The sequence below is a fragment of the Natator depressus genome, chromosome 1 (assembly GCF_965152275.1).
Source record: "Natator depressus isolate rNatDep1 chromosome 1, rNatDep2.hap1, whole genome shotgun sequence".
In the NCBI taxonomy this organism is placed as follows: Eukaryota; Metazoa; Chordata; order Testudines; family Cheloniidae; genus Natator; species Natator depressus.
Window position 1 is genome coordinate 247,670,589 of NC_134234.1, and position 14,055 is coordinate 247,684,643.

The window sequence follows — 14,055 nt, forward strand, 5'->3', positions numbered from 1 at the left end:
GCACAGCAAAGGCTAAATAAAGTTATAGGATTGCATTTATGAAATTCCATTTTTAAGAGATAAAAGCTTATATATCATTTCCTTTAAGTAACTCCAGAGTAGAGCTGGGAAAATAATTGATTTTGGTTCACTGGCAGATTAAAAACAAAAAGAAAAGAAATTTTGGTCCAGGTCAAACTAAATCAAAACATTCTCCCAAATTTAGGTGAATTAAAGAAGTCTATTTTGGTTCAAACAAAATATGCCATTCAACCTGAAATGTTTTGTTTCTAGGCATTTCAAAAGAGCTAGAGTCACATAATAACCAGATGAAGGAGGAGGAGATGGAGGTACCCCTTTTACTAATTAGCCCAGTGATTTACAGGTACTTGGGATGTGGGAGACATGGATTCAGTTTCCTCCTCTGTCAGATGTAGAGCAGGGTTTTGAACTTGTGTCTCCCACATCCCAGGTGAGTACCACCATCATCTTCTCTACCTTCAGCCATTTTGTGAATCTAGCCAAAAAATTTTCTGGCTGAAACTATTCAGTGAATTCATGTCACATTCACAAATTGTTTCAGGTTGACCAGAACGGTATTTTTAGGTGAATAAACTATTCATCTGAAAATTTCACCTAGCTCTACTCCAGAGTTAAATAACCACACCAATTACTAACATTTATGTAGCAACTAGTTTGTGAAGATTCCAAAGACTCTGTCTTTTTGCAAGCAGTGTCTTCTGGGACAGAAGGTAGTAGCCTTTAAACATCATATACTAATGCTACACAGTAGTTCAGGGCAGAAAATGAAAAATGTATATTACCTCACCCACCTTATTTCTCTCATTCATTTAAAAATAGACAGGAACTTTAGCTAGGCAGAAAATAACTACACAAGTGGGATTTAGCCAGCACATTGCAAAAGAAGGTTTTAGCAGACGGTGGATAAATAACATCAGAGACAAAAAACATCCCAACATTTAAAAATTGATATTGACACTTAAGATCATTACTTCATAAGACAGAATTTGTGTTTTAAAATCTTTTAATGTGTGTTTCCCAATACATTTTCCATCTTATTTGTAAGATGCCATTGAATATTATCTATTTCTTTACAATAATTTTTAAAATTTTATTTTGTGATTCATTAAAATATCCTACTATATGCTCCCTGATAGTAATCATCTATGATGTGAAAGTTACTGTGGGCCCAGTCCTGCACTCATTGAAATCAATGGCAAAATTCCAGTTGACTTCAATGTGATAGGATTATTTTCTGATAAAAAGAAAAATGCATGCCAAATTTATCTTGATAATAACATTAAAATATATGCATTCCAGAAGTCTTAGCATACAGCATTATATCCTAAACCTTCTCTCAGATTATTGGAATTTTGAGATAAACTAGCCATTAAAACCACTGTTATGATATAGTCTTTACACTCTAAATCTGCACACATTTTTCTTACCAGAACAGAAATAAAAATATTGGGAAAACAGTCTGTGGGCAGAAAACCAGTGTCATCTGTTAACTTAAAGAAATAAGCAAACAACCTTTATAATTGTGCTTAAGTAGTAACTTTTATTAAATGATGCGCTATTGAGATAAATTCACGCTCAGAAGGATATTAATTTCAAGGTTAATTCTTTCCTAGGGGTGCATTTTTGCACACTGTACTATGACTCAACAGCAACCACAATGCGAACAGAAAAAAAAATACTTCTGAAAACTTTAAGGGAAAACTGTATGCAAACTCTAAGGTGAAATCCAAGTGCCCTTGAGTTAACTGCCATTGACTTCAATAGTGCCAGGATTTCGCCCCTAATGTTTACTGTCATCACCCCAACAATAGAGCATTTTCTTCTATGTACTGTATATTGTAATAAAATTTTCTTGTGTTAAGAAGACTTTCTAGAAGGGACTGCATCTTTAAAAAGGCTACAATCACATTTTAAAAGTATACAAAGTATTTTTTCTTTTTTTCTGTCTGACTTCTCCCTTTGCGGACACACAGAGATTAAACTTAAGTGTAATGCTTTGCTAGCTGGTATCTGACACAGCTATGCATTGTTAAATGCAGCACACTCAACAATGCAAATCTTTGTTTTATATTTATAACAGAGATCAGCACAAGCCCTTTGTTTTTTACACATACATATTACTCAAACCCAAAAACAAAGCCCTTTGTGTTGATTGGCTTAAGTGAATTTGTGTTCTAAAATATAACACAAATCTTAGCAAATTAATGTATGCAATCTACAAAAATTTGCCTTAAAAGTATAACAGCAAGCAATACAAACCTTTGTGTTTATTTTTCACAAGTGCTTGTTATGGAACCATAACTTGTGTGGAAACGAATACAAGTTTGTGTTGATTTTATACCATTATTTGTGTGCCTAGACAGTATTGCATATACAGGACATCTAGAGTGTTTGCAATGTGTGTTGTCCAAGTCCCTCTGTATTAAACAAAGATTTGATCTTTTTTTTATTAACAACAGCGGTGAAGGACAAGAGGATGCAGGAGAACTTGACTTTAGTGGTCTCCTGAAACGTAGGTGAGAACCAAGTGATGAAGTGAGCAGGTGTGGATTGGAAACCATTAGGTTCATACACAGAAAGAGTCAGGTTTAGCATTAATCATTTCTCAAGCATTTTATTATCTTACTTTCTTCTGATATTCCTAACTTTTTATTATTTGAGTCTGAAATGCAAAAGTTCAACTAATCATATCATGTAAACATAGTAGGCAGGAAAGAAGCCTCAGATTTGAGTGGTGTCAAAGATTTTAGGTTGTGGTGCACTTTTCTTAATGGAACAAATCAATAGTATTAAGTCTACATGCTATTTATTTTGTGTTTGCATGGAGTTTTTTTCCTATGCAGGGATGAGCAGGTTGGAAAATTGAGTCTGGTGGGAAAGTAAGAAACTATAGGGGTTAAGCTGGCCCTTTTGGGCACACTTTAAATTAACTTTAGCAAATATCCTCAGACTGGAAATTACATACAATACTTTCAAAATGTAGGCATTTCTATTATTTCCAGGGGGGTTTCTAGTTCAAGATGTGCAAATCAGGGAAGAAGGATTTTTTTTTAGATGATCACTGACTCTTCTGCTCTTCCCTTCTCCATGCCCCAGCTAGAGAATGCAGTAAACTTATTATTTATTCAGAATTATGTGCTCTTTCATCATCTGACCAAAGAGCAACAAGCAGGTTGTTCAAGGAACAGGCAGGTATATTATTGAGACAGTGAGGTCCTAAGGAAAACTTGATAGCCTCTTACAAAAATGAGGGAAAATTAGCTTTCAGATGATATGCAGCATGACTTTGCAGTTCTAATACCCAAAAAGGAGCTAACATCAAACTGTTCGTACATGCACACCAAACCTTTAGGTATATGAACAACAAGTGTTCAATGTTAATTTGATTTTCCTTCACGAGATGGCAGCTAAAAATATTAGACATCTGCTCCTCAAGACCCCATTTAAAGTTTGGATGCTAATAGGACAGTCCCATCCCTCCAGGTTTCTAGACCTTGGACCCAGTTTTGCCCTTGGATATAGTATAGTGCAACTTCCATTGATGTCAATGAGAGATGTCAATGAGCGGTGAGCATAGAATCATAGGACTGGAAGGGACCTCAAGAGGTCATCTAGTCCAGTCCCTTGCACTCATGGCAGGACTAAGTATTATCTAGACCGTCCCTGACAGGTGTTTGTCTAACCTGCTCTTAAAAATCTCCAATGATGGAGATTCCACAACCTCTCTAGGCAATTTATTCCAGTGCTTAACCACTCTGACAGATAGGAAGTTTTTCCTAATTTCCAACCTAAAACTGCCTTGCTGCAATTTAAGCCCATTGCTTCTTGTCCCATCCTCGGAGGTTAAGAAGAAGAATTTATCTCCCTCCTCCTTGTAACAACCTTTTACGTACTTGAAAACTGTCATCATGTCCCCTCTTAGTCTTCTCTTCTCCAGACTAAACAAACCCAATTTTTTCAATCTTCGCTCTTAGGTCATGTTTTCTAGACCTTTAATAATCTTTTGTTGCTCTTCTGTGGACTTTCTCCAATTTGTCCACATCTTTTCCGAAATGTGGTGCCCAGAACTGGACACCTCCAGTTGAGGCCTAATCAGCACAGAATAGAGTGGAAGAATTACTTCTTGTGTCTTGCTTACAACACTCCTGCTAATACATCCCAGAATTATGTTTGCTTTTTTTTTTTTTTGCAACAGCATTACACTGTTGACTCGTATTTAGCTTGTGATCCACTATGACCCCAGATCCCTTCCCATAGTACTCCTTTCTCATTTTGTACGTGTGCAACTGATTGTTCCTTCCTAAATGGAGTACTTTGCATTTGTCCTTATTGAATTTCATCCTATTTATCTCGGACCATTTCTCCAGTTTGTCCAGATCATTTTGAATTTTAATCCTATCCTCCAAAGCACTTGCAACCCCTCCCAACTTGGTATCATCTGCAAACTTTATAAGTGTACTCTCTACGCCATTATCTAAATAATTGATGAAGATATTGAACAGAACCGGACCCAGAACTGATCCCTGCGGGACCCCATTCCTTATGCCCTTCCAACATGTCTGTGAACCACTGATAACTACTCTCTGGGAACGGTTTTCCAACCAGTTATGCACCCACCTTATAGTAGCTCCATGTAGGTTGCATTTCCCTAGTTTGTTTATGAGAAGGTCATGCAAGACAGTATCAAAAGCTATACTGAAGACCAGATATACCACGTCTACCACTTCCTCACAAGACTTGTTATCCTGTCCAAGAAAGCTATCAGGTTGGTTTGACACGATTTGTTCTTGACAAATCCATGCTGACTGTTACTTATCACCTTATTATCTTCTAGATCTTTGCAAATTGATTGCTTTATTATTTGCTCCATTATTTTTACCGGTACAGAAGTTAAGCTGACTGATCTGTAATTCCCTGGGTTGTCCTTATTTTCTTTTTTATAGATTGGCACTATATTTGCCCTTTTCCAGTCTTCTGGAATCTCTCCAGTCTTCCATGACTTTTCAAAGATAATCACTAATGGCTCAGATATCTCCTCAGTCAGCTCCTTGAGTATTATAGGATGCATTTCATCCTATGATGACTTAAAGACATCTAATTTGTCTAAGTCCATTTTAAACTTGTTCTTTTCCTATTTCAGTCTCTGATCCTACCTCATTTTCACTGGCATTCACTCTATTAGATGTCCAGTCACAACCAACCTTCTTGGTGAAAACTGAAACAAAGAAGTCATTAAGCACCTCTGCCATTTCCACATTTTCTGTTATTATTCCCACCTCCAGATTGAGTAATGGGCCTACCCTGTCCTTGGTCTTCCTCTTGCATCTAATGTATTTGTAGAATGTTTTCTTGTTACCCTTTATTTCCCTAGATAGTTAGATCTTGTTTTGTGCCTTGGCCTTTCTAATTTTGTCCCTACATACTTGTGTTATTTGTTTGTATTCATCCTTTGTAATTTGACCTAGTTTCTACTTTTTGTAGGACTCTTTTTTGATTTTTAGATCATTGAAGATGATTAAGCCATACTTCCTATCTTTCCTACACTGTGGGATACATAATTTCCTACACATGCATAATTGAAGGGAGAATTTTCCTTTAATCTCTGCTAGCACTCACCTCTGACTGAGAAAAAAACACATGCCATTAAATACATTAAAGATTGTGACGGTCTTAGATAGTATGATAACAGGGGCCACATAAATAACTTAGATATCTAAATAGCTAAACTTTGTCCTACAAGAAAAATAAAAATACACAATGAAACCAAGAGCAGTTTCCAACTTAACCAGTGGCAGAGCTTCCATGGAACCAACTTTCAGTATATAGTAGAAGCAGGATGTGGAAGAATTGTTTGAATTGATTCATATCCACCAGGTCTCCATTTTTTATCCTCTCTTCATTCCTAACTAGGAACTTCAATTTGATGTGTGTTCATTTAACTATCCTACTGAAACAACAAGTAACATGACCATTCTGATTGACTGTCTTGGGGTACTAATATATGGATTGCATATGGGGAGGCTTCATTGTTTTTGTGGTAATGTGAAATTGTGACTATCACTTCACTAACATAAATAATTCATTGTTTTATTTGATAAAAATATATATTAATAGAAACAGTATAACTCTTGTGTGGTTAATGGGGAAACCAAACCAACCTATTTTTAAATAGAATAAATTTTATATTGATAAGACCAGTATTTTGCCTCCACATTTAAGCTTCTGAAATTCAATATATATTTTAACAAAAGTCTAAATGCATAGAGTCTTAATGCTGCTTTTTAAAACTTATTTTGTGACACTCTCATAGGAAGTCAAACCAGTAAGCCATCTTAATGACATACTGTGTGAGGTGGTATGTCTCATCACAGCAATGGGTCAATAATGCCACGAAATTCCAAAAGGCGCCAGATCTCAAAGAGATTCAAACATTTATACTTTTTTTAAAATACATTTTTCAACAAAATGCACATCTCTCGGGTGGGGGGAAATTGGATGAGATTGTGGTCTAGATAATTTACAATGGATCTGCCTGGAAAGTAATAAATGTTGTTTGCCCACTATCCACAGGTACAAATATTATAGTCTCAGAACAGATTGTGGTTGTTCAAAGTGTCAAAATTTGTTCTTAGTTATGCAAGGTGAATAGAGAGGCTGGAATAATTGTTTAATTAGTTGAAAATCTGGACATGCTCATCCTAATTGTCAACCACTGCCTGATTTTAACGGGGCACATTATCATCTCGGTTCATGTGGATGTGTGTGTGTGTAACTCTCATTAGCATTGATAGGAGTTGCACAGCTAATGGCCAGCGCAATGAGATGAGAATTCTATCCCTTAGCGCGTGTCAGCTTTTACATATGTTTGCAAGCTGGGTTTGACCTGACCTCATGCAGGAGGAATCTCATTGAAACACGACTGTTTTCAGTAAGTAGTCAGTCTCCATAAATCATAAGCACAAAACTAAAATTTAAGATATAAAATACCGTGCAATGCCAGTCTTTATATTATCTTATGAGTAATACTACCCACCATGAACATTTTGAATCATCTTTAGTTATTTCTTAAAAATACCACTGAACTACTATAAAAGCTTTAGAAACTAACAAATTTATTTGACCATAAGCTTTTGTGAACTAAAGCTCACTTCATCAGATGTATCTGATGAAGTGAACTGTAGCTCACGAAAGCTTATGCTCAGATAAATTTGTTAGTCTCTAAGGTGCCACAAGTACTCCTTTTCTTTTTGCGAATACAGACTAACACGGCTGCTACTCTGAAACCTATAAAAGCTTGTAAACTTTCTGGATTATATAATGGTATAGTACTGTTCCCTAGTCACTGGCCCAACCCTGCTAGACTTCTCAGAGATCCCATGATTCCTCTATACCATAAGGCAATAAAGGCTGAAGTTTCTTTTATTTTTCCATACATTTGTGTTCTTGCTCTGTTGCCAAAAGTGCTGATTCCACCAGAACCTGTCAAATTTAATCAGCCAGGACTGGTCTCAGCCAGGACATGCTTCTGGAAAAGAAGGGTCAAGACCTTTGCTCTCTCTCCCCTATGCCCCTAAATTACACTAGCAGCTTTCTTTTTCTGAGATAATCAGTGGATCTCATCAAAATTATAATCTTATCCAGACTGCCCCATTATTCCTGCATTTAATGCTTGCCAGTTTCAAAATGGTTAACTAGTTTTTTTGTCAGCTGACTCTGTTGACTCAAATATAGACTTTGAAGCTAACTACAATAAATATGATACTCTAGCTTGTTTAATATGAAATCTGATAAGCTTGAACAAACAGAACTAACTCTAGAGATCTAAGAAAATGCTTCCCATTACTAAAAATCACGGTAGGTACAGAGGTCAACATATTTGTGTCATAAGTACAGATGTCAGTGGACGCATAATACCAGCCTTGTACCAAATTTAACCCCAGTCCTGCAGTCTGAGAAATACAGATGTCAGCGATGGGGACATGGGTGGTCATGCCTACTGGCTGGAGCAGGAGTCAACCTAGTGGTTAGAACAGGAGTCAGTAGCCAGGAATAGGAGCCCAGGGTCAGAGCTGGGCTCAGAGACCAGAAAACCAGAGTCAAGGGTCAGAGCCAAAGTCAGGAATCGGAGTAGAGGGTCAGAGCCAGGTGACCTGGAGTGAGGCATCGCAGGGGCAAGGCTGGGGCCAAGGCAGGAGCAGGGCTTGAAAACAAGCAGGTACAGGAGCTAATGCAGCTGTGGGCAAATACTTTGAGCAGCCGTTGGACAAATGCTGCTGCTGTGCTTAAGAGCATACCTGTTGGTTCCTTCGGCTAACTGTGATTCATTTACAAATCCTCTGTTGCTCAGTAGGGAGGTGTAGCTCGCTGGTCCCAGGTTCAGCTGCGAACCCTAATTCCTGACAGCTCGCCTGGGACCAGTGAAAAGTTCCTAGTATATCTACCATATGGATATTCTCTTCTGGTTCCCAGGATGGGTCTTCCAGACCATAACCTTCCCAATAACCAAGTATTAGACTTTCCCTCAAACTCACCTGGAGTCAGGGATTTTTTGAACTACATACTCATCTTGCCCCTCGATGGATATGGGTGTGGGCAGGGGATTGGACAGGCAGGGAACAGGTTCTCTGTGCGTGGCTTGAGAAGGGAGGTATGGAACATGGATTAATTTCCAGTGACTTGGTAAGCTGTAGCTTGAAAGAGACCAAGTTGTTCTGTTCTATGATCATGAAGAGCCCTATGCATCAGTGATCCAGTTTAGCTGAGGGGTGGATGAATTTAAGGTTCTGGAATGGACACCCAGATCTTGTCTCCTATTGCAAGGTTGGGAACGTCTGGATGGCCCTCGTTGGCATGGCATTTATAGTCTTCCTAAGAGGTGCTTAGGTGCTCTTGGAGCTCTTGTTGTATCTGATGCAGATGGGTGACCAGCTCCACTGCTGTGGATACCAGGGAGACTGTGGGCATGGAAGCGAGGATGGAATCTGTAACTAGCATAAAACAGGTTTTGCTGAGTGGAGGCATGGGTGGAAATGTTATAAACGAACTCTGTGTATGGTAACAAGGGAAGACAATCGTAGTGTTGGTAATTTAAGTATCAGTGGAATCATTTTTCCAAGATCTGGTTAACATGTTCTGTCTGCCCATTGGGGTGAGGGTGATATAAGGGACTCCACACCAAGGATCTTGAAGAAAACCAGGAAAAAATTGTGGAGCTTGGACTTACACGACACCAGAGGGCAAACCATGAAATCAGAAAACAGTTTCCAAGAAGAAGCTAGGGCGAGAAGGAATGAAATGCTCCATCTTGGTTAGAAGATCAACCACAACCAATATCACCTTGCAGCCATAGTAATTCTAATATAAAGTTCAGTGATACAGTGGACCAGGGTTGTGGCAGAATGGGCAAGAGCTGGAAGAGTTTGAGTGGCTTGGAGCATGGCTTCTTGGTCCAGGAGTAAAGAGTGCAGGAGTTTATGTAATTCTGGACATCAATGCATAGGCCTGGTCACAAGAAGCTTCATGAAATAAGGTTCAGGGTTTTAGCTTGGTCAAAGTGGCTGCTGAGTGGTGTATCGTGACATAATTTTAGAATTAAGAGGATAAAGTGTCCTTCTGGAACATAGACCTGTTCCTTGTAACCGACTGTCCTGTCCCTCAGTTGAAATTCTGAGTTGGTGGGGAAACAGTGGTATTTAAGATCTGACAGAGGTGGGTGCCAAACAGGTCACGAGACAAGAGAGATTGGATGGAGGACATCAGGCTACTGTCCACAATACCACTAATAAAATTAGATGAGTTAAGGACCATGGAAGGGGGTTCTGAGTCCGTTACGAGGTATTCATCTTCGCAGGATAGGGCATACACCTTCCCATTTCTTACCCTTGAGCAGTAGATCACCATGAAGTTGAACCTGAAAAAGAATAGGAACCAGCAAATCTAGTGTTGGTTAAGGCACCTGGCCATGGCAGAGGAATTCCAAGTTCTTGTGGTCTGTAAGAACCTACACCAGAAACTCAACTCCTTACAGGAGATGGTGCCATTCCTTAAAGGCTGTCTTGATTGCTAGTAGTTCTCTATCCCAGATATTGTGGTTCTTTTCTTCTGGGGTTAGTTTACAGGAGTAGAAAACATGAGGATGAAGTTGATTATAGATGCCCCTTTGCTCAGATAGCTTGTCTTCAATGGCAAAGTTGGATGCGCTGGTTTCTACTATAAATGGACCAGGTGGAGTTGGAGTGAACCAGGATGGGTGCTGATGTAAAAGCCCTCTTTAAGTGGTCAAAGATGAGTTGAGCCTTTGGGGACCAGAAGGACTGAGCTCCTTTCCGGAAGAGTGCCATCAGCTATCAGAAAAGTTTCAAATGTACTTCTAGTAAAGGCTGGCAAAGCCTCAGAACTGCTGCACCCCACCATGTGTCCCTTGGTCTGTCCAGTTAGAGATGGTGGCTACCTTGCAGGGCCATGGTTAGTTCCCCATGGGAAATAATGTTACCTAGGAACTCGATCATATTCTGATCAAATTCACGCTTTTCTAATTTTGCATAGAGATGATTCAGATGAAGCCTCTCCATGACGTGGCACGCATGTTGATCATGAAGAGTCTGGTCTTCAGAAAACATGAGGCTATCATTGAGTTATACAACAAGAAACTGATACAGCACCTCTATATTTATATCATTGATAAAATGTTGGAAGGTCACTGGGGCATTGCACAGTATGAAGGGCATCACCAGATATTCCAGTGTCCATACTGGGTGTGAAAGGCAGCATTCCACTCATCCCCTTCCAAAACCAGAACAAGGTTTTAGTCTCCATGGAGGTCTAGTTTGGTAAAGACCCTGGCAGAGCGAAGTTGCTCAAAGTATTTGTTGATAAGCAACAGGGAGTACTGATTCTGGGTGGTTATTTTATTCAACTCCCAGTTGTCCACACAGTATCACAGAGAGTCATCTTTCTTGACCACAAAAAAAGATGGGACATAGAAGGACAGATGATCCCCTTTTCCAGGTTCCCTCAGAGATAGACTCTGAGTGCCTGTAGTTCTGGTTCAGCAAGAGAGTAGATACACCCAAAGGGAGCCTCGGCTCTGGGCTGAAGGTTTATAGCACAATCAACAAGAAGGCAGGACATCAGCCTTCTTGCTGTTGGGGCCAGCAGGGACACCTTCAAGCTGGGTCCCCCTGTTCCAAAGTCTTTAGGGTGGGGCTGGACTCACTCAGAGGGAGAAACTCTAATCTACAACTGGGCTCAGGAAAGCAGGACTGCTGGAAGTACAGGGAATTAAAACGCACCATGCTTGATCCCCAAATGATGTGGGGATTGTGTGTCACAAGCCATGTGATGCTAAGAATGATTGGAAAGCGTGGGAAATGGACCAAACCAAACTGAAAGGACTTATGATGACCCTGATGGGTGGTGACCTCCAAGGGTGACCTCCTGTGTGACTGGGCCTAAACGTAGGGGAGAACTGTTGATGGTCTCCATGCAGTCATGGCCTTATGCAGTGTCAGAATCTTGTGTTTTAGGGAAAATTCTAGGTCCATAAAATTCCTGGAGGCACCAGTGGTTCCAGGCTGAGCTCTGTCATTGGGGATGTCATAGACAGAGCAGGAGCTGAAGGTGTGTTAAGCATTGATTAGATGCCATCAAGGTGCCTGAGGCCCACTGTAGGAGCCATTAATGGGAGCAAAGGGGAAGTGCTAGCCTCACCCAGATCCCTCTACTGGTGCTGGAATCTGGCATTTTCTCTACCATCCCTTTGCCATACAACTCAAGGCAAAGTGTCTTGGTCCTCTGCAGTAGAGGCATAGCCCTGATGTCCCATGTTGATCTTTCTCTGCATCAGAGAGATGGAGTCAGGCTGTGTCCAGTTGCATGGGCTCAGGCTGTGGGGTGGGTATGGAAGGTTTTCTGACCAATGCCAAGGAGCCACTTCTTTTCTTGTTGGCATGCCCACAGGCAGTTGTCTATCTTAATGCGAAAAAGGCATCCAAGTTGGTCGGAGCTTCCGCGCACACAAGCTTGCCTTTGATCTTGTTGTTCAGATGGAGCCAGAAATGGTAGCACTGTGCAGCTTTGTACCACTTGGGTCTGTCACCAGGTGCTGAAACTCCGTAGCTGATTGGTTGGCATCCCAGTCTCAGGGTCTGGAGCATAGCTTGTGCCATGAATGTTCAATTTGAGTCATCAAAATTATTTCCATGACATGGACAGAATTCTTGAATTGGCCCAAAAAAGGGCTGTATTTTTCCCATAGTGGAGAGGCCCAGACCTGCACCTCCCTGGTCAGCAAACTGATGATGAGCCCCACTCTGGATCAATCCATGGGGTAAATTCGCAGGCATAATAGAAACAGGAGCTGACAATGGTTCAGGAAGTCACAGAACTTTCCATGGTGTCCATCAAACTTGCCTGGTAAATGAATCTTCAATTCTTTAAGGTCCTTGTGCCAGGCTTGAGTATGTAAAGGCAGTGTTCTGCTCCTGCAGAGTGCTAATCTGGGTTTGTAAATTCTGCAAGGCATCGACCAATGCCAACAAAGGGATGTTAGTTTCTGTGGCATCCATCCTGGAAGAGGAAGCTACCCCAATTTTGGTTTTGGGCTGCGCAAACTGTCAGAGACCAGAATGTGGGTGGTCATACCTAGCAATTAGAGCAGGAGTCCAGCCTAGTGAAGGACCTGGGGTCAGTAGTCTGGAATAGGAACCTAGAGTCAGAAGTCAGGAATTGGAGCTGAGGGCCAGAGCTGGGTTAACTGAATTGAGGCAAGGCAGGAGCAGGGCTGGGGCCAAGCCAGGAGCAGGAACTAATGCAGCTGTGGGCGAATGCGTTGAGCAGCCATTGGCCTAATGCTGCTCCTACGTTTAAGAGCACACTGTTAGTTCCTTCAGGCAGTCTGGCCAATCAGGTAATTCTCTTGCAAGCCAAGTGCGATTCAGCTATAAGTCCTCTGTTGCTCACTAGGGAGGTGAAGCTAGTCTGTCCCAGGCTCAGCTGCAAGCACTAATTCCTGACAACAGGTGTACCCTTATGCCGATGACTTCAGCGAGGTTCTGTGTGTGTCCCTGCTACCAGAAACAATTGCAGAATTGTGGTCTACATTCAAAGAATAAAGGCCTCTTTTATAACTATAGAATTTATACACTACACTGTGATCTCAGTTATGTTGGTGTAAATCACAAGTGACTTCACTGAAGTCAATGAAGTTACAGCAGTATGAGAAACTGGTTTATGTGAAATCAGAATCAAGCCTTATTATACTACTGTATTTTCAAATATTTTTTTCCTTAGGATGTAAAATTTCCCACAGATTGATGATACTTGGACATCCCAAAAAAGAACCTTGGATTCAAACTTCTCCAAAATACAGGAGAAGTTTGGATCAGGATCTGAATTTCATAGTTAGCCATCCGTCTATAAGAGACAAAACCAGAACCCTTGATTTAGTTACCTCATGTTCTGTGAAAAAGTTTGAATCCAGAACTAACCTGAGGTTAGGTTTGAATCCAGAACCCAGCTCCGGTCCATCCTTAAGTGAATCAAAACTTTGATTTAAATCTTCAAATCTTAACCAAAACTTTTCTAATCTCACCATAGATTTAATACCCACTTGTCCCTTTCTTTTCTAATGCACTGAAGTCTCATTAACTGTGCTACATAAAAAAAAAATATTTTTTTACTACTGTTAGGGAGATTAAACAAGAGGAAGAGCCAGAGATAGATGTGTGGGAGCTCCTGAAGAATGCTAATCCCAATGAATATGAGAAGATTGCATTTCAGTACGGTATCACTGATCTGAGAGGCATGTTAAAACGTCTGAAACGCATGCGCAGAGAAGAGAAGAAGAGTGCAGGTATGACTTCTTGCGAGAGAGGGTGAGGCAAAGTCTGTGAAATATATGGGGACAAGCTCTAACCTGATTTACACACAGTGAAACTCCACTCAAGTTGTACAGGGAGTAAACCAGAGGCAGGTTTTGGTTCACAGTGCTTAACATAAAAGCCACATACCATTCGGTATTTATCACTAATGTCC

The 14,055-nt window shown here is 40.5% G+C and overlaps 1 protein-coding gene across 1 annotated transcript in view; it reads left to right on the plus strand.

Moving 5' to 3' along the window:
- Positions 1-14,055, plus strand: part of MYBPC1 (myosin binding protein C1) — a 69,553-nt gene that overhangs the window by 7,173 nt on the left and 48,325 nt on the right. Inside the window, exons 7-8 of the mRNA XM_074940488.1 lie at positions 2,481-2,537; positions 13,710-13,873. Coding sequence (XP_074796589.1) covers positions 2,481-2,537; positions 13,710-13,873 — 221 coding nt within the window. The remainder of the gene's footprint in view (positions 1-2,480; positions 2,538-13,709; positions 13,874-14,055) is intronic.